This window comes from Armigeres subalbatus, unplaced genomic scaffold (genome assembly GCF_024139115.2).
Source record: "Armigeres subalbatus isolate Guangzhou_Male unplaced genomic scaffold, GZ_Asu_2 Contig363, whole genome shotgun sequence".
In the NCBI taxonomy this organism is placed as follows: domain Eukaryota; kingdom Metazoa; phylum Arthropoda; class Insecta; order Diptera; family Culicidae; genus Armigeres; species Armigeres subalbatus.
The window spans coordinates 8,892-32,098 of record NW_026943112.1 but is presented as its reverse complement, the minus strand read 5'-3'; the positions used below and the strand labels follow the sequence as shown (position 1 = coordinate 32,098).

The 23,207-nt window shown below is 39.5% G+C and overlaps 2 protein-coding genes across 2 annotated transcripts; one reads left to right on the top strand and one right to left on the bottom strand.

The window, feature by feature from the left end:
* Positions 1–1,515: 1,515 nt before the first annotated feature.
* Positions 1,516–2,628, top strand: LOC134204037 (uncharacterized). The gene is made up of 2 exons (XM_062678868.1): positions 1,516–2,075; positions 2,137–2,628. The coding sequence occupies exons 1-2, from the start codon at positions 1,725–1,727 to the stop codon at positions 2,503–2,505; spliced, it is 720 nt and encodes a 239-aa protein (XP_062534852.1). The 5' UTR covers positions 1,516–1,724; the 3' UTR covers positions 2,506–2,628.
* A 5,397-nt stretch (positions 2,629–8,025) lies between these two features.
* Positions 8,026–8,901, bottom strand: LOC134204039 (uncharacterized). Its single transcript, XM_062678870.1, has 2 exons — positions 8,306–8,901; positions 8,026–8,233 (listed from the first exon to the last, which is right to left on the bottom strand). Exons 1-2 carry the CDS (start codon positions 8,824–8,826, stop codon positions 8,026–8,028), a joined length of 729 nt encoding a protein of 242 aa, XP_062534854.1. The 5' UTR covers positions 8,827–8,901.
* Between the last annotated feature and the right edge of the window lie 14,306 nt (positions 8,902–23,207).

The following is a 23,207-nucleotide window of genomic DNA, read 5'->3' as shown; positions in this document are numbered from 1 at the left end:
TGTTCCGAGCGAGAAACTGACTACACTTGGTTTGTTTACATATTTACGTAAGTATGTCCGCAAAGTTTGGGATCGTTCAAACCGTGCGGATGACTTTGCGGTCGGCTTTGCGTTTGGTACATTTTAGCACCCAACTGCAAACCCGCTCCGGATGCATTCTGCGTTCGTACGTATAATTGCATGCATTTGAACTAGTTGTCAAATTTCCGGATTGCTTTCCGGATCCATTGTGCGCCGGCCTTTAGCCGCGCAAGTAAAAACGCCTCAGCAGCCTCTCTTCAAAGGAATTCAAACAGGAATTTACAATGGAATTTTCAATAAAATTTCCGGAGAAATGCCGATTGGATTTTGCAAAGAAATTCGTAGAACATTAAATTCTTTCGAAACTTTGGTGGGGTCGACTGTAACGTTCAATCATAAATATGAGTAAAACGGCTACGTCGTCTCATCTGATTGAAACGAGTATTATTATTCATCCGACGTTTCAACACGGCTGTAGTGTCTTCTTCAGGAAAAAAGTATTTTTTTCGTTTTTTATCCTTTTTTTGTCGAAAATTCTTTCAAAATTACTTCAAAATTACTTCTGAAGTTCTCCAGAATTAATCAAAATTCTAAGTAAATCAGTTGTTTTTCACAAAACAATTTTGGCGTACATATATAATTAAATTTAAGAGAAATAATCGATTTGGTGAGTCTCGTGCCACATCGTGACCCAGCCAAACTCCGCCAGTGCTCACTACACTAGAAAAGCTTGGCGTTCCATCACGTTATGGCCTTGGGTTCCAATCCTACCTAATGAACCGCGCGGTGCGAGTTAAGATAGGCTCGTTGGAGTCGGAAACATTCTGCATCAACTCGAGAGCTCCACAAGGCAGTAATCTTAGTATTCTGCTTATCTTGATTTCTACAAACGATGTCTCGCTGTTCTTACCTGCCAGCCGCCGGTCATTTTACGAAGATGACAAGGAAATTTAAAAATAATAAAATGTGATACTGGGGACTGCTTCAACATATGGTGCGTTACTTCACAGATTGGTGTTCACGTAATTTGTTGTGCCCAAGTGTCAAAAATGCAACATCATTTTATACCAATATAAAGCAATAAATAAATACAAAATTTCCCTGAATAATGCAAAAATTTTACAATTAATTAAGAATTTTCCACAAAACAAAAATAAACAAAAATTAAGCTTACTTAATTCACTTACTTACTAGGTACTTAGGTCTTTTTTATTGGAAATCTAAAACCATCAATTGGCATTTCCAATCAACCAACAAGTCATATTCAAAACAATGAATCATGCTTGTTTTTCGAACTTGATATGAATCTCTGCATGGCATAATAACAAAACAAACCAGCTCGCTGGATTAGGCATCCTATGTAACAGAGATAAACAACAATTTGGACAAATTTCTCTTCTCCCATGGTGACGATGAATAATCTTTTGGACCTTGCTGCTCAAAACAAATCAGCGCACCAATTTATTGTTTTACGTTCATTATACAGCTGTAACGCAAAACCACTCCAAACACAACCCGAAAACGCAAATTGAATCAAGGCCGTTGGGGATTGTTGATCAACAAAAAGGTAAACCCTTCTCACTCCCGATAAAAAGACCGGCGCGCGATCGGGTTCGGTTTAGTTTCATCGTGAGCGAACAAAACAAAACGTAGCTAATTCCCATCCTACATCGTACCGTGTGCGTGTGATTGGTAACGACACCATGGAGTGGACTCGACCGGCAAAGGTTCTGTTTCCGTCGGTGTGGCATCGATTCCAAGCGAAAGCTCCCATGGCCAAGAAGCAGCTGGCGTGGTATCGGGTGCAGGATCTACCGGAGGATCGGTTCGATGATGCGATTCGCCACATGTGCGACCACTTTGCGCGGGACGAACTGATGAACCAAGCGAAGGGACTGTCGCGGGATTTGGTCGCCATGAGCGATGTGGTGGCGCTGTGGAGAGCGATGCTCCCGGATCGACTGTCTTTGGTGTGCTTTCGGGAGGGATCGGATGAGATTGTGGCGGTTAATATTTTGGATGTGGCTTCCAAATCGGATCAGGATGATCGACGCGTGAGTAGCTTGTTATTGCAAACCGGAAGAAGTGTTATCAATTGACTTAATTGTATTACAGTTCGACAGCGCGATCTTTCAGGCGATCTACGACACCATCGAATACGTATCGAAACGGGCTAATATTTTCGAGCGATATGGTGTTGATCGCTATTTGAATGCGATGGGTTTATCCGTGAATCCAGAATATCGCGGTAGAGGTATTGCAACTGAAATGCTTCGGGCAAGAATCGCTCTCTGCCGCACAGTGGGTCTCAAATTGAGCTCGTCTTGCTTCACCGGGCCCATTTCCCAGACGGCAGCCGTTCGGGCAGGCTTTCAGGAGGACTTTGCAATTACATACGGTGAACTGGCGCGCGTCAATAGAAAGTTTAGCTACCCTGGAATAGAGGAAAACTTTTGTAAATATATGAGCTTGAGAGTTGATTAATTGTAATAAAAGTGTTTAACTGTGGTGGATAACGCGAGATTCGAGTGTGAATTAGTTTAATGATTTTAACCATACCTGATTAAGCACTACATCTAATCAATTAAGCACTACATCTAATCATAATTCAAATAAACTATTCCAACTGGTCAGCGTAGTTTGATAATTCCATTTATGATTTCTAGTCATCTTAACTGATTAATTAGTTCTCATGCCGCGTAAAACATGCAAATATTCCAAAGACTGCGAAGTTTTTGACCCGCTATACTTATTTTATTGAAAGTCATGTTGGCGATCTATTATAAAATAATCAAGCAAGCGATGCAGTATCACAGTAGCTGTCAGTAATTTAGTATAAATATAGGAGGAGCAAATAAAAGACATCGTCGCAGGCGTCACCCATATGAGTTCAGCACAAAAGCTGTGAAAGTTCAGGCTATAGCTTAGTATGGAGATCTCAAGGAAAATGGTCAAGGAAAATTTGATGAAATTACCAAAGTAACTTTGATTAGTCAACGTCATTCAAAATGTAGGCGTAAAATAAATCATTTTCTGTTCTCTTTAGTAAATCAATTTGGCAGAATGTCAACAAGCGTATAAGTAATTGTAGATAATAAATTAAGGAAACCATATATTATACATTTATATGTGTTACAGTTATTGTTACATTATAAATGTTTTACAGTTTTACGGTAGCAGCCTTGACAATTGCATGTACATCAAGTACATTTAAAAAGCTACAGCAAATGCAACGGAACAAGAGGAATGCGAATGCAGATAGAATTCTTGGGAGGCCAGATTTGCTACCGAGTGCTTTGGAAATTACATATCTTTGGTTGGACTGCCGGAGAGATAGGGATATTTGGAGAAGCTCTAATAGGTCTTTTGTGAATTCCTGCTAATGTTTTCTTATTTGCAGTTTGAAGATTTGACCGTAGATTTACAACAAACCGATCATTCAAAACACCCCTATATTCGTGACGTTGTGTGTTCCAATTGCAAACTCGAGTGTGCTTCTAAGTGTATCAGATGGCCAGAGCATTTCGAAAACTCTATCACTTGCTTTTTGATTGCTTTCCTAGTCAAATATTATCGAAAACGACGTGATAGATCATTTCTCGTCAACAGCATCGGCGTGCCGACGTAAATCGGTGTGAACTTATTTTTGAACTTCCATGACCTAAGTAAAAATCCTGGTAGGCTGTCGTAACAAAAAAATATACTTATACTTATATAATTATACAGGGTGTATATATATTAATAAAACTTATTTTTTCCAGTTTATAATCTAATGATTTTTAAAATATGGGCCTAGAATTTAAAAAAAGAATGTTTGGCTAACGGCCAAACAGATATTCAGCCGTTCATGGTAATGGTACATACAGTGGAGATATAAGGAACCCCACAAGAGATATTAAGTTCAAAAATCGATAACAAAGAACAATGCCCAAGTTAACGTTCAGCTAAGATTTATCCAAGAAACCCTTTGAATATTCGCTGCATTTCCGGAATATTACCGACAATTACTCAAGAAATTCTGAGGGGATAACTCCGCATATTTTCACAGAGATTTTTTACAGAGAATGGATCCCAGCATTCCGATAGAAGATTCTTGGAAATGCTTGTAGAAATTTTCGTTCATATTATCCCAGTAATTGCTTCGCCGACTTCTCAAGATTCTTCCGGAAGTTATGCAAGAAATTGTCTGGATAATCCTTTAGGATTTTTTATGAGATTCTTATAGGAAACCATCAAGAAATTTCCCCCGAATTCATCGAGGAATTTCGCGAGATACTCCTGGGCATTCCTCCAGGAATTCCATTGAAATTTCTTTCAAGAGCTCCAACAAGAATTGTCCCAAAAAATCCTTCGAAAATCCCACTTTTTTGGAATACTGTCCGGAATTCCCCCGCATGTTGCCTCGTTCTCCTCGTTTGTCGGGTGAAGATCACTGCGTCCAGATTTTAGGACTATTGTGATAGGCATGTTGCCTCGTCCAGATTTTAGGACTATTGTGACACGCATGTTGCCTCGCAAGTAGCCCAAAGAATTTCCACACCGAAACTTCCTAAGTAACTTCAACATCTGAATTCTTCCTGAAGCTTCCAAAATTTCTTGGGAAGTTCTCTCCAGAAATTCTCCGGACGATTACCCTGGATTCCCTTGCAATTCCTTCCGGAATTCCTGCGGAAGATCCACACCGAAACAAAGGAAAAACGCCGTAACTTTCGCAAAAGTTTCCCCTGCAATTCCTCTGGAAGCTCTTCTTGTAATTCTTCCAGAAGTTCCCCTCGCAATTCCTCAAGAAGTTCCTCTCATAGTTCCTTCAGAAATGTTCACGACATTTTTCCTTTAGAAAAAGAATTGTTCTGTAAATTCTCTCCGGAAATCATGGATAAATTTTCCAAGGATTTCCGGATAAACTCTTTAAGAAATTCTTCCGGAAAATCTTCAAGGAGTTTATCAGAAAAATCTCTCCGGATTGCTCCAGATTTCCTCTGGAACTTTCGACAAAAATATCTATAGGAAATGCCGACTTTAATTTTATCAGAGATACGAGTTTTGCAAGAAAGTCCATGGAGCAGCCAAATGCTTCAGGAAAGCTTCTTTTGTTGGAAATCATAGGTAAAAGATTAGCTTCAACGATTTCGAAGTATTAAATAAATGAAAAAACGGCCCTAATTGCCCTGAAGGATGTCAATTCTCACTATTACGGAATTCTTTCTCCAGTAGTTCGGGGTGTTTGCGCTTCCTTTCTTTCACCAATAATCATTCCTAGGAGAATTCCCGGAAGAACTCCTGCATGAATTTTCAAGAGAATTCCTGGCGGAATTTCCGGAGGAATTCCAGGAATAATTCTCGAAAAAAACGAACAGTGGGTAATGTCTTTGACACAACCGCGAAGTGGACGTAGGACTTGACTTGAACATGCCTTCAAATATACATAATATGTATGTCCTAATCTCTCACATCAACTAATTTGTACAAAATATCAACGATAACAGCCCAAACATTAATATAATAGTTTTCGTGAGCCATTCAGAAAAAAATATCTCAAATACAAAATACATTATATTCCCTTCTTTGGCAAGACCTGTTCATCAAAAAACTACTTCGAACGTGAATATTCAAAAACTTTCCAGGAAGTATCTATCCGGTCACGGACGGGAAGCGGTGGAACTGCCTGTATACTGCCACCAGTTGGTTCAGCAGGGATGCAGACTGTATCTCTGCCTTTCGACTCAAGGGTTTCCAAGTCCGTACAATAGCGACAGAAGGAGAAAATTATTTAACTCTTATAGCATTGAAAAAAAAACTGTTTGTTTCGGTTCAAATAAGTAAGTAAGTTCAAATAAGTAAGCGGTATTTTCAAATAATGATGTATTTCGCGATATGGTATAAAAAAGACTGAATCCTCTGCGAGCGAATGCACTTTTCTTTTACACCTAATTTTGAATTGTCTCTGCTTCCCGATAGGTCGAACAATCAGTGAACGTTTTGTTTTCCCTTCATTATCGATGCGTTCGTGATGGGTTTCTTCTTTTTACTCTTGTTACTTGATGTTGGCGTCTATTTAGTACATCATCGTACAGCATCGTTAGTAGTTGGGGACCGAAATACCCGCAGTCGACTCGGGATTTGATGAAATGTTATTGATAATATTTGGCGTGTTATCTCCGATTTTTATATTTCAAAATGTATTTCATTATATGAGGGATTTGGACATATAAGGTATCTTTGAGCCCCTTTCCCACTGTTCGTTTTGAAATTATTTATAAAAAAAATATTGATGATCTGCTCTTCGCGTATAAAATGTTATCTTTAGAATATTGGATTTGGCACCCAAGTACAATTTCTAACGCGAAGAGTATTGAAAACTTCGACATGGAACTCTTTAGTAAGTCTATTCTAAGTCAGTGATTCTCAGAAGAACCGTTTGCTTTGAAAACATACTCATTAACTCATCCAGGGACAACTGGTTGACCGAGTGAGTTTCTTGCTCGAAACCAAACCCATACAATTTCTTTTATAGCACATTGCAATTCCTTCTCTTGCCTTTCTTCAGCCTGTCTCAGCTCGATGCCAATGCCGCCCGGCCTCGGCTCGACTCTGCGACGCCACAGTGGGATGGTTTTGAAAAAAGTGGGACATTGGTATTTTCGGCGAAACTATTGATTGCAGACCTATGATGTCTTCTAGAGTTTGGTTGTATTTTTTGAGCACTCTATTTTGGGAGAATTTTTTTTATTTTTAAATGGGTGCACCCCGAGAAAAATTTTTTTTTTTATTTTATTGCTAAAATTATTTATATTGTATGGAGGCATTGTAGAAAAGGCAATTTTAAGACACTTTGTCGAAGACACCAAGTTTATATCTCTCAAGCGAACGAAGTTATAGTGGTTCAAAGATAGTTTCCCCTTAAAATTCATTTTTTCGCTCTAACTTTTTTATTTAAATTTTCACATTTTTTCAATGTTCTACAAAGTTGTAGGTATCCTGAAAAACATTTTGTTGTAGAAGAGAGTAAAGCGCTATCTTTTCATTTTATGGAGTTATATTAGTTTTTACAGCTTCTTAACGCTACTTTTAAACGGGTATACCTTTCAGGGTAGCAGGTTGTAGCAGCTGTTCTATATGTCATTAGATTCAGCAACTTTCGCTCTTTCGTTGCATATATGAACTTTAGGTGGATCTAAGTGGATTCATGGAAAGAATCCGTAAAATGCAACCTGACTTAAGGGGATGCATCCCGAGAAAAAAATATTTTTTTTTTTATTCTATTGCTAAAATTATTTATATTGTATGGGGGCATTGTAGAAAAGGCAATTTTAAGACACTTTGTCGACGACACCAAATTTTTATCTCTCAAGCGAACGAAGTTATAGTGGTGCAAAGATAGTTTTCCCTGAAAATTCATGTTTCAGCTATAACTTTTTTATTTAAATTTTCACATTTTTTCAATGTTCTACAAAGTTGTAGTTATCCTAAAACAACATTTTGTTGTAGAAGAGAGTAAAGCGCTATCTTTTCATTTTAAGGAGGTATTTTACAGTTATAAGTTTTTACAGTTTCTTAAAGCTACTTTTAAACGGTCTGTGGATTATAACATATGTTCTTTTTGTCATTTGATTCAACAACACCTAATCATTTGTTAATATATAAACTTCTGATAGATCTAAGGGGATTCAAGAAAATACTTCATATACACTTTTTAGAATATTACTTGTTATTTTTGACCATTTAGCAATTATTCGTGTTACAACATGGGAAAGAGTTGACTAAGATATGGCAGCGCTCATATCACACTGACCTAAGATACAGACTCTGCCCTAGACAGATTTTCACTTCAGGAATAAGAAAGATATATGTACCCGAGAAAATAAAACCATTTCACTAATTGTTCAAATTATGCAACAGAGATGATAACAAGTTTATTTAGCCTTTTTTTAATTTCTTCATTACCAAGACTTCCAGCTGTGTGCTGGCTCGTCTGGTAACATTTCACCGTTGATATTGCTTCAACTATGATAACAGCTCATCATTTTCCTCGCAATCTTCATTGTCTGATGAATAATGTTCCTCATTCAATGTAACATTCGGTTCTTTCAAAAATTTCAATGCCTCTGCTCTGAATGGAGTGCTTTTCCTTTTCGGGGCTTTGTACATAGACGAAATCATTGGATCTGAAGACACCATCAGCCGGTTAAATACGTCTTGATTTGTAGCTACACTGTTATAGAAAGAAAAGATCATAAGATATATGTCTAAAAGTTGATAAATACTAAATTATTCAGATGTGTACCGTGAACACTTTCTTGCTCGGTGTTCTCGATAATTTTTGATGTCCTTGTTGCGGCATTCTTGTGGTTCTTCAGATAGACTTCCGACTGGAACGATCGCGGCCTTTATTATGTCTGCGCCATGAATCAGCACACGGTGAACGCTTGATGGCATTTTGTACCAGCCGTACAGTTTCACATATTGCCGAGCCGTTTCAATGCAATATGTTTGAAACATTTCGGTGTTTACTTCAAACCCCGATGCAATCACTGACAAAATATTCGCAAATTTTTCAACCAGTTTTACATTCAATCCCGTAATTGATGCTGAAAGTGCTGGATCCTGGAAAAATCTTCTGGCAGTGTTCCCGTCATTTGACGTACCGGAACCTTGCTTAGGGACATCAATTATGAGGCCAGTTCGAGTTTTGAATTCTTCTTGGATGTATTTTTTGCGCTTCGCAACGCTTTCCTTTTCATGGGGTTGCTTTGCCTGCCAACAGGTTACGTCTAGTCGGTATGCAATATGCAACAAGCACTCCATGAACCTAATTAATAATAAAATGAACTAATGATTAGACTGAATAAATGTTTTAAATATTGTTACTAATTCACCGAATCAGGCAATGTAGCGGGGACATTGCGAACTGCAACATCTGTTTGCTAAGTTGTTTCTTTTGCATTTTATTTATATTTTCAAACTCCTTGGGTGTAGCTCCGCAAATATAGCACCTTTGGCAGGACAATTCTGAAATAGCAGCACAAACTTTGCCATCCACCATACTGCACACCAAGGTGTGACTGATGTTGATTTTCCTCATTTCAGAATTTTGTGTAGAAGTCGGGATCAATTGCGAAATTTTGGTCATCCACATTTTTCTTTTCCTGTAGAGTAAGCTCTTTGGTTTCCTTGGCAAATCGGATTCTGACTGGACGACAAAATCTTGTGGATGATGATCGAATGTTGTGCCAGATGGACAAGCCTTAACACGCATCTGTATAGGAACCAAAGAAGTGATGAAAATTGAACTGTCATCAAAGTTTTTATTTTCAGTGCATTGTTTGTAGTTCGACTGGCCAGAGGATCCATCGAAGCCCCATTTCGAAATTAGTTCAAGATCCATTAGTTCAGCGTCAGATATAGTTATTAATACTTCATCTTGGAGAACTACAAGCTGATTGGCGGTATGGTCAAGTAGGGCTTGTAGTTTCACTTCAGCTGTCGTTTCAGAAACAGAAATATATTGCTTTGGCGGGATATACTTTTCGCGAGCTTTCATGGGCGCTGGATACGATGGATAGATTTGGAGAACATTACATATTTTATTGTTTTGACGCATGCTAATCCACAACGATTTTGAAAAATTTCCTTCCACATAGAACCTTAATGCTTCCTCATCCGATAGTTTCCGGGCACGCTTAGATGGTGAAATATTTTGCGACTTCCACACTTTTCTCATGCGTGTTGGCCGGGTTGGAGTTGATTGCATGACTTCTGAGAGCAGTTTGGCAGCATCTTCATTGCCTTCACTACGAGCACTCATTTGAGCAGCAAACGATAGTTCAGAAGCAGATCTGTCCTGTCGAAGCTCAGCAACTCGTCTTCTTTTGCTTCTAATAGACAGTTTATCAAAGGGTTTCTTTGATTGAACCTTCCTGGAAGTATGCGAATGAGAAAATACTTGTTCGGACAGCCACGTTCGGTTATTCGCTTGAAAACGAGCTTTGTTCCGCTTGCTATTCTTCCATTTCTGTTGCAGCTGTGAGGAGAACCGGATGACGGTTTGTTTATAGTTCAAAGCAAATCGCTCTGTCCCAATTTCCTTCTCTGCGTACTTCAAAACAACACTGTTCCTTACACCCGGATCGGCTTTAAGCCACACATCACATAGCTCTGATCTGCGAATATCCGACATTGTAACACGTTTTTGAATCACTTTTCGAATTTGTCGAGCAACAGAATAACATCCGGATAAGCGTACAGCGTACACGGGAAAAAATATCGAGGAAAAACAATGTTAAGGACAAGCCTTCTGGAATCCAAAACAAATTTCACTCGCGTTTTCAAGTGCACACCATTCAGTACGGAAGCATCGCACAACTGTCATATTTATTATTTTTCGCATGCTACAACACAGCAAACAGTTGTGTGTTGCTTTCATATTGAATGGAGTGCCCTTGAAAACCCGAGTTAAATTAGTTTTGGATTCCGGGATGCTTGTCCTTAACTAAATTATGCACTGAGAAACTAAGTAATGGACCAAAAAGGTAAGCTCAGGGTTGGAAACAGGCTACTGACACTATTGTTTAGCCCATGGCCAGATCGTAGCCAGGATGTCCCGGGCACATTTTTTTTCACACTGTGTTTCGATAATGACATCGGGCTATGTCTATTGATGATGATCACACCGCGCTTGTCACAGGCTCGGTTGGAATAAAAAAAATCTCCTACTCTCTGTATAAATTTACGATACCGTGAAGGGCTCTTTTCGCAAGCTGTCATGATTCTGATTCTGGAACTGATTCGGAAAACATTACCCCATGATAAATTCTCTTTAAAAAGCTCCAAACGCGGGGGCACTGGTCTGATGATGCATTTCAACTTGTTTTATGCAGCTGTGACATAAAAATATGATCCCTAACATAAAATGAGCGATTTATAATTACTTCTTGGTGGGGGCTGCCTATTCGATTCTGTTTTTTTGCACTTATATACAAGTTTGATGAACTTGTTTTCAAGGCTTGTGATAATTCGAAACAGTTTTTGCTTCTCTTTTGTCGTTGTTCGTTATTTCTAATGCGAGGGATTTCAGCAAACCCTGGGTGGTGTCTTTGACAAAGTGTCTCTACAATGCCTTCATAAGCAACTGAAATACCCCAAACCTATCCATCCTGAAATTACGCACTCTAACATTGAGTCTAATTTATCTAATTTCTTGGTCAATGTCCCTTTCCCCCTTACAAACTGTTAAAAATAATGCTATTTTGTGAATATTATAAAGAGTCTCAGTTCCGTTAGGTGTTAAACACGCTTGCACCTGTCAAATAAATGCAATAGATACAAAAATCCTCCATACAATACAACTAGTTTTGGCAATAGAATAAACTTTTTTTTTACTCGGGGTTAAGTAAGGTTGCATTTTGCGGATTCTTTCTATGAATCCACCTAAAGTTCATATATGTAACAAAATAGCGAGAGTTGCTGAATCTAATGACATATAGAACAGCTGCTACAACCTGCTACCCTGAAAGGTATACCCGTTTAAAAGTAGCGTTAAGAAACTGTAAAAACTTATATAGCTCCTTAAAATGAAAAGATAGCGCTTTACTATCTTCTACAACAAAATGTTGTTTTAGGATAACTACAACTTTGTAGAACATTGAAAAAATGTGAAAATTTAAATAAAAAAGTTATAGCTGAAACATGAATTTTCAGGGAAAACTATCTTTGCACCACTATAATTTCGTTCGCTTGAGAGATAAAAATTTGGTGTCGTCGACAAAGTGTCTTAAAATTGCCTTCTCTACAATGCCCCCATACAATATAAATGATTTTAGCAATAAAATAAAAAAAAAATTTTTTTTCTCGGGATGCATCCCCTTAAGTCAGGTTGCATTTTACGGATTCTTTCCATGAATCCACTTAGATCCACCTAAAGTTCATATATGCAACGAAAGAGCGAGAGTTGCTGAATCTAATGACATATAGAACAGCTGCTACAACCTGCTACCCTGAAAGGTATACCCGTTTAAAAGTAGCGTTAAGAAGCTGTAAAAACTAATATAACTCCATAAAATGAAAAGATAGCGCTTTACTCTCTTCTACAACAAAATGTTTTTTCAGGATACCTACAACTTTGTAGAACATTGAAAAAATGTGAAAATTTAAATAAAAAAGTTAGAGCGAAAAAATGAATTTTAAGGGGAAACTATCTTTGAACCACTATAACTTCGTTCGCTTGAGAGATAGAAACTTGGTGTCTTCGACAAAGTGTCTTAAAATTGCCTTTTCTACAATGCCTCCATACAATATAAATAATTTTAGCAATAAAATAAAAAAATATTTTTTTTTCTCGGGGTGCACCCATTTAAAAATAAAAAAAATCTCCCAAAATAGAGTGCTCAAAAAATACAACCAAACTCTAGAAGACATCATAGGTCTGCAATCAATAGTTTCGCCGAAAATACCAATGTCCCACTTTTTACAAAACCATCCCACTGTGGACGGCTGCCGGTCGGGTCTACAGGGTGAGCTGCTTCTGCATATTCTTCTGCTGCTGTACTGGTTTATGCTTCGGCTGATGCTGGCCCCGACGCTGCCGATCCGAAAAAGCGGATGATGGGTACGATGCTACCTGGCTAAAAGGCTCGAGTGCCAATCTGCTGTCGAATCGATGCTGCTTGCTCCACTTGTCCCAGTCAGAATGAAAGAAAAAAGAATAGCGTTGCGCTATTTTATGCCTTTTCGGCACACCCAGCGGCAGCTCATTCGCTGGAGTCTATACCAATCAGAAGATGCTAAAGGAATGATGCAAGAATGATGCGGTACCCATATTTATAGGTTCCCTTGAGCTCAATGTTTTGCATTGAAAACAGTTTTAGGCCTATTGAAACAATGCTTTCGTATTTACCCGTAATGCTGGGTAGACACTTTTACGCGGTGCGTTACCGGGTAAGATCTACCACGGTTACATTGCCAGCTACAGGCAAATCCTGACCCAACGAATACCTTCCTCATTATCAAACTCCGTGGTACTTATGAGGGTGTCGCTAAGTCGGTGGCCTCTCGTTAAGTAAGTACTACATCAACACTTCCTTCCTCTCCCTAGTTACGGTGAAGATGGGCGTGGCCAGGAGTAGTAATCCTCATGCTTTTGTTATTTTTGTTTAAGACTGGAATCAAGGACCACTCCTCTTCTTGATTTCTGATAGCATTCTAGATAAGGATCTCAAAAGTAAAACATGAGTATCACTAGTGTCCAATCTACGAATTACACCGTAACAATGCTAATGCTAATGCTATGCTAATGCTAATGCTATTGAAACAATGCTTTCGTATCTTATCAAGTATGGACATGAAAGGCATACTCATAATCTGTCGATTTAGAGGTTTACCGTATAAATTCGTTCACTGAGACGAACGAAATTAACGATTAAAATCTTTCAACACAACGTAACGCGGTCGATTTAGAAATTTTGAAATGCCACCCGGTATAGTAAAGAGAGACGTAAGTCCTACGTCAAAATCTCGAAGGAGAATCGTTGGAAGAATTTTCGGGAAAACTCCTGCAGGAGTTTCCGAAAGTATTCCTGGAGGAATTTGTTGATAAAATCATGGCAGAATTCTCGTACAGGATCCATAAGTAAGTAAGTAAGTAAGAATTCTCTAAGGAGTTTCCGGAAGAGTGCCTGAACTTTCCGAAAAATTAATGCAGAAATTCCCAGAGGAACTGCAGGAGGAATTCCTTGAGGAACTCCCGGAGGAATTCCTTGGGTAAATCTCGGAAAAAATGTGGAGAAATTCTTGGCGGAATTTTATCAACAAATACTGGAGGAATTCCCTGAAGAGTTCTTTGGAAAATAACCGTAGAAACATCGTTGGGTAAATTCCTGGAGTTTCCAAAAGAAATTCCTTAAAGAATCATCGGAGGAATTCCTGGAAAAATCCTTGAAGCAATTCCTTCAAAATCTCCATGAAGAATTCCTGGAGGAACTCACGGAGGAAGTCGCGGATAAATTCCATAAAAAAAATTCTTGGTGGAATTCCTGGGGTTATTTCTTGAGGTATTCGTGGAGGAATTCCTGGAGGAATTTCCGGAAAAAATCCCTCGGAAATTCATGGAGGAATTTCTGGAGGTGCTCTGAAAGAATTTCCAAAAGAATTCCATAAGGAATTGTTTGAGGAACCCTGGATTAATTCCCTGAGAAACTCCCGGAGAAATATATGAAAGAATTCCTGAAGGAATTCCTTGAGGAACGAACGGAGGATTTTCTTAAAGAACTAACTAAGGAATTCCTGGAAGGATTCCCGGAGGAATTCCTGAAAAAAATCTTTGGGAAAATGCTTTAGAAACTCCTTGAAGAACTCACAAAGGAATTCCTCTAGGAGTACCTCGCGAAATTCCTGTGGGGATTTCTCAAGAAATTTCTCCAGGAAATCCTCCAGGAATTCCTTCAAAAGTTCCTCAGAGAATTCCTCTAGGATTTCTTCCCGAAAATCTTCAGAGTTCTTCAGAGAGTTCCTTAGGAATTCCTCTGGGAGTTCCTTAAGGAACTCATTTGAGAGTTGTTTGAAAAATTCCTCCGGAAGCTCCTCCAGGAATGCCTCCAGGAGTTTCTCAAAGAATTCCTCCGGGAATTCCTCAAGATATTCCTACGGAAATTTTCCAAAAAAATCTACCGGGAATTCGTCCAGTATTTGCTCAAGAAATTTCGCCAGGAGATTCTCCAGAAATTCGTCCGGAAGTTTCTCCAGGAATTCCTTCAGAAGTTCCTCCAAGAATTCCTCCGGAAGTTCCCCAAGGAATTCCTCCGCAAGTTCCTGAAGGAATTCCTTCTGAAGTTACTCCAGGAATTCCTTCGCAAGTTCCTCCAGAAATTCCTCCGAAAGTTTCTCCAGGAATTCCTCCAGAAGTTCCTTCAGGCATTCCTTCGGAAGTTCCTCCAAGAATTCTCCTTCAGTAATTCCTTCGAAAGTTCCTCCAGGAATTCCTTCGGAAGTTCCTTTTGGAATGCTTTTGGAAGTTTCTCTCAGAATTCCTTCGGAAGTTCCTGCAGAAATTCCACCGGAAGTGGCCCCAAGAAATTCCTTTGGGAATTTCTCCTGGAATTCTCTCGGAAGTTTCTAAGGAAATTCCTTCAAAAGTTCTTTTACAAATGGATGTTCCACCAGCAATTTCTCTGAAAATTCAACCAGGAATTTCTTTGGAGGAACCACCAAGAATTCCTTCGGAAGTTCCTCCAGGAATAATTTAAGCTTCTTCTTCTTCCTCTTTATTGGCATTTCACCCCCACTGGGACATTGTCGCCTCGCAGCTTAGAGTTCATTAAGCACTTCCACAGTTAATAACTGCGAGGTTTCTAAGCCAAGTTACCATTTCTGCAATCGTATATCATGAGGCTAACACGATGACACTTTATGCCCAGGGAAGTCGAGACAATTTCCAATCCGAAAATTGTCTAGACCGGCACCGGGAATCGAACCCAGCCACCCTCAGCATGGTCTTGATTTGTAGCCGCGCATCTTACCGCACGGCTAAGGAGGGCCGAGCTATTCCTTAAGAAACTCGTTCGGGTTTTCCTCCAGAAGCTTCTGTATACCGAAGGAATTTTTGAGGGAACTTCCGAAAGAATTCCCACAGGAATTTCTTAAGGAAATTCCTGGAGGAAATTCCAAAAGAATTCCTGAAGGAAGTTCCGTAGGAATTCCTTGAGGAACTTCCAAAGGAATTGCTGAAGGAACTACTGGAGGAATTCCAGGAATTCCTAGTGGAACTACTTTTTTTTTTGGAAAATCAATTTTCGAATTTTGAGAGAATTTCCTTCGGAGTTCCAGGAGGTTTTCCCTTGATATTTGAGAGGAGTTCTCTGAGTATTTCGTTTGGAAGTTCAAAGAAATTTTCTGTTAAAAATCAGAGAAAGTCTCTTGCAAATTCAGAATTATTATCCAGCAAAACTAAAGAATAATTTCCATGGAATTTCCTTGGCCATGCAGTGGTATTTTACTTGGAAAGTACAAGATATTTGGAAACATAGGTTTTTTTCTTATTTTGGAATCAGATAAATTTCATTTTCAAATTCTTTGAAATCTGCTTTTGAAACTCCCTTGGATTTTCATTTGGCAACTCAAGGAATTTTAATTTGAAATTCTAGGAACTTAACTTGAAAGAATAAGGGATGTTCTCTTGAAATTGGATTGAATTGTGGGGCAAAGCCGAGTAGATCGTCGATTTTATAATTAATGTTATCATTAATGTTTCTTCGAGGTTATCTCAATTTCCATAAATAGTTTAATTCATTTCCAGCGACCCAGTTTAATCTAGTGGCCTTTCGTATGCTTCTCTTCCTAAATATTCCATATTTCTGTTGTTATCTGTAATATTGAACATTATGTTTCGAGTTGTATTGTATTATTAGAAGTAGTCTGTGCGACCTAGTCGAAGGCGAATTAAGTAAATAAATAAATAAATAAATAAATAATAACGTTGCCGCATTTCTTGATTTTTTTTTAAATTACGGTTTTAGTACTTTGCATTTTGCATCTACCGTTCCGCACCATTGCGTGCCGTTCCATATGCTGTCGTGTATTTAAAAGTGACAGCAGCCGCATCCTTTCGTTGTCGCACTCCATTGCGTTTCTCACTTTATTTTTAAGTGTTCTTTAGCCTCATGCTAAGCCTATTTCTCTATCCTTGAGATGCCGATCGATTGGCTACCCAACTAACATTTAATGTCAATGTAAATGTTATTTCAACTCGTCTATACGGCTTCAAGCTGAATATGTGTGCTATACATATGATCAAGATCATCTATTCAATTCCTTTACCAGCAAATCTGGCGAATCTATTCAGCTGTTTTTAACGTGTCTGCACAACTGCTTTACAGCATGTTACACATTTTTTTCTCAATCTTTACTAAACCATTTAGTAGTATAATTCGCTTCAATGGCGCTTATTCAGATTTTTTGAATCTGTTAAATAAGTTTTATACAGCCACTGAATTCAATTTGATTAAATATTATTTGAGCGGAGAGTAAATTTCGGAGTTTATTTAATGTTTTTTTTTGTGAAAACTGAAATATCAATTTTGTTGCTACCTAGATTCGAACTCCTGATCTCCTGATTCAATGGCTGCTGCTCTGTCATAACCGTCACTTTGACATATGTAATTTACAAAGAAAATTATGGATGTGCTTCTTCGCATACCCTATAGGTTGTTTTACTAACGCTATTTTCATATTCATACTGTATAAACGTTAGAAAGAGGCCTACATGCTGCTTTTAGCACAAAGGCTTGAAAATTATACTTTCAGCATTTTTTCAACTATTATTCAAACATCTATCAGCATGTGTTGTTGGCTAACTTTTATGCATCATCAATCGCTGAAATTGTTTTTAGGCAACATTTTCTCGATATGTATAGATGCTACTCTGTTGCTAATCGTTTAACAGTAGCCGTCAACAGAAATATCGCTTCTAAATGGCTTGTTTTCTTATACTAACGGATAGGGTCGAGTACCAAAACAAAGCTTTGATAGTATTGGTACAGTAAAAACTTTCATATACTGTAGTAGTATTGGTGTCGTATTTATAAAAACAAAGAATATTAGTAGGGTGGTTCAAAAACACCAGCACGCTCACTCGATTCCATCCCATGCTCCGAGTGTCCTAAAAAACCGATTTGAACAAAAACTGGTTGAGCGCAAGCCGATTTCAAGTTTGTATGAAAACTAGAATGGGAAACTAAACCTTTTATTACACTGATTACGGCGCTTTCCCTTACGCTGGTGAAAAGAGAACCCACATTGCTGAAAGCAACATATCAGAGACTTCAGTGAACGAAAACCGCACCGCAGGAAAGATCCATTGATTACGTAACGCAAATATAGCATTTTATACTCACCCACTTTTTGTATGAAGTATCTGTCCCTGGTACGATAGTGTAGACTAGACTAGACTAGAAGTATCTGCCCCTGATGCGATAGATATCACAGACAAATTCTGGGTATATTGTTGAATTGCACGTTTCACTGATGCCTTCTGAGAAGCCTAATTATCATGCGAAAGAATCGCAACCTCGATTAAAATCGACTCCCAACTATTGGAACGACCATTCAATATGGATTGTCTATGGAGTTGAAGCTCTTAAATATTTCATCCCGTCATATGGTCTCCCCCCTCGCCATCGCCCAATGACGGAGTGCCAGAATCAGAATAATGTTAAATTCAACCTCGCCATATCAACTGTCATACAAACCTGAAACGACCTGCGCACGGTAAGCCTATTCAAACCAGCCCAAACCATTGGATGACACCCAAATTATAAATCATAATCAACTGAGCGTGGCGAAGCAAAATTATTTTTTGAGCCACCCTACTTATTAGTTTGCTGCTGCCGGTGCCGGTGCACTGCGGTGTTTACATTCGCTCCGCGATCAGTTTTTAATCATTTTTTTCGGGCAAATCTAGCAGTTTATACTAAGTTTTCGGTTCAAATAAGTGACTGATTTCAAAAAGTGGTGTTTAATTTGCATTCTATCAACATTTCGGGCTGCTCATGTGCGGAGAAGTGAGTAAAACTTGATTTTTCCAATGCCCTTTGAGAAGAAGTGAAGTGCAGTGATGAACCCAACAAATCGCGGACGGCTATTAAATTGGCACGAAACTGCTAATTTATGCTACAATTCGAGCCGGAATACATAGGATTCATTGAAGAAACATGTTCATTATCACGGGAAGTAAGGAAATATGCTGTGAACAGGTTAGTAATTTGAATAATTAACTTTTGTTCGATGCTGTTCGATGCATTCGAATGTTGGTGGGAGAGGAGTGCGGGAGGTGTGGGGTTGGCCCGTGGAAGGTCCGGTGCCATATTGGCTGCCATCTTGGTACTCTTCCAACTATGTCCTTAATGACAGCGCTTTGTAAGTTGCTATAAGAGCAGGTGAATACCTTTGTAGCTGCTTTACAGAAATCAATAGCTCATACACAGCTCCGGCAACAAAAATCAAATGTAAACATTGCGGTTTTGACGTTCCATACTGATAAGCTATTAAAAGAAGCAGTATAAGGTTTACTTAAACGTTGTGTAATCTTCAAAGATGCAGAAGTTGCCTAAAAGCTTCGTTAGTTCATTTATAGCGCCATTACGCTATATTGTTAGTGCTATAAGAACATCGGAAACGTTTTCATTGTGAATGCTACTCACCGTAATATGGGAAGTTGCTAACAAGCAACTCAATTACATACATACGTGAAGTAATCGCAATTTTTCCGTTGATTTTTTTTAATGTTATTTTTGCTCTTTGCAATCTCCGTGTGATGTGATTCGCTTGGTTCCCAAAGGAAAGGATGTCTCGAACATGTCGTTCGTTTCATTCAAAGTTGGTCTCGAACCGTCACTGAAAGAACAGGCTTTGCTAGCATCGAGTTGGCTGGACGGACTGGTCTTCAGGAAATTTGTGGACCAATCAAAAAACGCTCGACGACCATCCTTCAGAACGGTGGACATCAATCAGACACCTGTTTATTGCGCTGAGGACGGTGGGAACCCTAGGGTTCCCATCACAAGCGAGTATTCGTTTTTTAATTCTTCATCACACTGAACCGTGCTATATTGCAGACGACATCCCCCTGAGCTGACCGTGTACTTATATACTACCAGGACGTGAGGGGACTGAGGACGAAAATAGACGATTTGTTTTTGGCTGTGGCGGATTGCAACTATAGTCATAATACTGACCGAGACCGGATTAAACGATTGCATCGATTCTCTGCAAATTTTCGGATCGTCATTCAGTGTGTTTCGCTGTGACCGAAATCGTATAAACAGCAACAAGACAAGTTTCGGCGGAGTCCTGATAGCAGTTAATCATCGTTATTCCTGTGTGCAAGTCCGCACATGTTTTGGTGAAAGACTTGAGCAGGTATTTGCTGATATCACCATTGGGTGTCGTCATCTATTGGTTGGTGCCGTCTATATTCCGCCTGATCGTAGCCACAATGTGGAACTGTTTGACGAACATGTAGCCTCCGTCCGTGAACTGTGCGACATTGCTTCCTTTGATGACCATGTGCTGATTTGCGGGGATTATAACCAGCCCCGTCTACAGTGGATTCAGAATGCTGATGATAACGTGCTGATTGCTGACACTTTGTCTGTTCCTGCATCAAGTGCTGCACTGCTGGACGGAATGGATTTCATGAATATGACCCAGATTAATTACAATCGTAATCAATCCAGATCGTTAACTGGACCTTGTGTTCTGTTTCGATAATTATAAAGCAAACGTCAACTTTGCTGTAGTTGCTTTGTTGCCGTGGATACGCATCATCCTCCGTTGGAAATATCTATCCCAGCGCGACGTGAATTCCCGACTGATTACTCGCACGGTACAGACGATAAGCCAGGCCTGGATTTTGGTAAGGTAGATTATGAGTTACTCTGCAGTGATCTTCAAAATATCGATTGGGATTGTTTAAATGCGAGTCAGAATGTTGACGAAATGGCGAGTAAATTCTGTTTTATCGTTCAACAATGGTTGCAAGCCAATGTTCCTGCTCAGCGGCCCCCAAAGTCACCTGCTTGGAGTACCTCGTTACTTAGAAAGCTGAAACGCGAAAGAAATACCAGTCAACGAAAGCATCGTGCGCAACGGTCTCTGGAGAGCAAACTTCGTTTCCAATGTGCTAGTAATGCTTACCGCAGCTTGAATTCGGATTTGTATAAGGCCCACGTAATGAGAGTGCAAACCAATCTCAAGCGTAATCCCAAAAGCTTTTGGAAGTTCGTCAACAGTAAAAGGAAAAACTCATCTATTCCAAAGAATGTGGTATATGACAACGCTGAAGCGAAAACATCTGCGGAATGTTGTGAACTCTTTGCAAGATTTTTTGAATCCGTATTCAATCAAAGCTCTGCCACCGACGCCGAAGCTGCATCCGCCTCGTTAGACGTTCCATTGGACTTGATTAGCCTAACAACATTCGTGGTCACCCCGGCAATGGTCATCGCTGCTGCTAAAAAGTTGAAAAGCTCTCTGTCTCCGGGTCCAGATGGGATTCCATCTGTTATATTTTGTCGCTGCTCCACTGTTTTCGCCGAGCCTCTCGCTTCTATTTTCTCCCGCTCACTCGATGATGGCATCTTTCCGGAGATTTGGAAGCAATCCTATATGTTTCCTGTCTTCAAAAATGGTGACAGAAAGGAAGTCAGAAACTACAGGGGGATAACTAGCTTATCAGCTGCGTCCAAGCTATTCGAAATAATCGTCAGTGAGGTGATTCTGAGTAAATCGAAGAACTACATCTCAACCGATCAGCACGGTTTTATGCCAGGAAGATCGGTCACTACGAACTTGTTAGTTTTTACTAACACGTGCGTGAATGCCATGGAAAGCAAGGCTCAAGTAGATGTTATCTACACTGACTTGAAAGCAGCCTTTGATAAGATCGACCATAGTATGCTGCTGATCAAACTTTTTCGTCTCGGTATCTCCACTAAATTTGCATCATGGTTGAGCTCTTACCTAACTGGAAGAAAACTACGAGTGAAAATTGATTCCTGCGTTTCTTCGTCCTTCTGCAGTGGTTCTGGTGTGCCCCAGGGAAGCAACTTGGGGCCCTTGTTGTTTACGTTGTACTTCAACGATGTCGCTGCAAAACTAGGACTTGATTGCAAAATCATCTATGCAGACGATCTGAAAATTTTTTTGGTGATACGATCGGCTGATGATTGTCACCGATTACAGAGTTTGCTGGATCTGTTCGTTGCCTGGTGCCATCGGAACCGACTTATTATCAGTGTTCCGAAATGTTCCGTGATGACGTTCCATCGATTGAAGGAGCCAATATTGTTCGATTATCGGATAGACGACACGATACTTGAAAGAGTTGAGATGGTTTCCGATCTAGGAGTCATGTTGGATCCAAAGCTGACATTCAATTCTCATTATACAGCGATAATCTCCAAAGCAAATCGTCAGCTGGGCTTTATTGCTAAAATTGCCAAAGACTTTACCGATCCATATTGCTTGAAGTCTCTGTATTGTGCGCTTGTACGACCAATCCTTGAGACCGCTTCTGTTATCTGGACGCCAAATGATGTATCATGGTCCCTAAGGATTGAACGTGTTCAGCGGAGGTTCATTCGGTTGGCATTACGTAGTTTGCCCTGGCGTGACCCATTGAATCTTCCAGCTTACCCTGATCGCTGTAAACTGCTTGGTATGGACACCCTTGAAAGAAGAAGAAAAATTCAGCAGGCAACATTCGTTGCCAAGGTACTGAACAACGAAATTGATTCTCCGCAGCTGCTTGCGCTTCTGGACTTCCGCGCAATTCAACGTCCTCTCCGGCAACGATCACTGCTACAGGACAGGTTCCATCGAACGGCGTTCGGCTACAATGAGCCACTATCGTCGATGATCCGGACGTTCACGGTAGTTGAGGATCTTTTCGATTTTAACGAAACAAGCACACGCTTCAAAAGAAGATTTATCGTTCGTCATTGCTGTAGGTGTAATTATCGTGTGTTATGACAAGTTATGTAGAGTATTTTATTCATTAAGACATTGTAGTCAGATGGATCAGCACTAAATAAATAAATAAATAAATAAATAAATACATGAGCTCTTAACCGATAAGCTTTGTTGCTAATTCAGACAGTGCTGTTTTATGACTATATGAAAGCTGCATAAACGATAAAAGATAAATATATTTGGCACAAACTGACTAGCTGATAGATATTTGGGTAATAGTCGAGCTGAAGTTTAAGGGATTATTTGCGAAGGCTTTTCTTTTATTCAGCATTGGCTGCTGTTATTCGAATATTATACAGCCTTAGGCTAGAAGTTGAAGCTTTTACCACCAAAATTGTTAGTTGGGTAACCAACCCTGGTATGAGCTTTGGTCGTTTGCTGATAGGGAAGGGGGATTAATTTCTTCCGGAGTTGAAAATCTGATCGGACATCTGTTCAAGAAGGTGCAATCGAGCCTCTGGTTAGGGGCGGCTGAACATCGTCCGATGGCCTGGGAGGGATTGTTAGCAAAACTATCGACATTGTAGCATGGCAGGAAGTATCTGGAAAGGAATCAATGCTGAAAACGTTTACCAGTACTGTGACATCGCATATGAGCAGCGATTTACTGAGGTGCAGATACACTGTGAAAGCACTGATGACGATAACCCTGGAAGAAGTTCCAAACG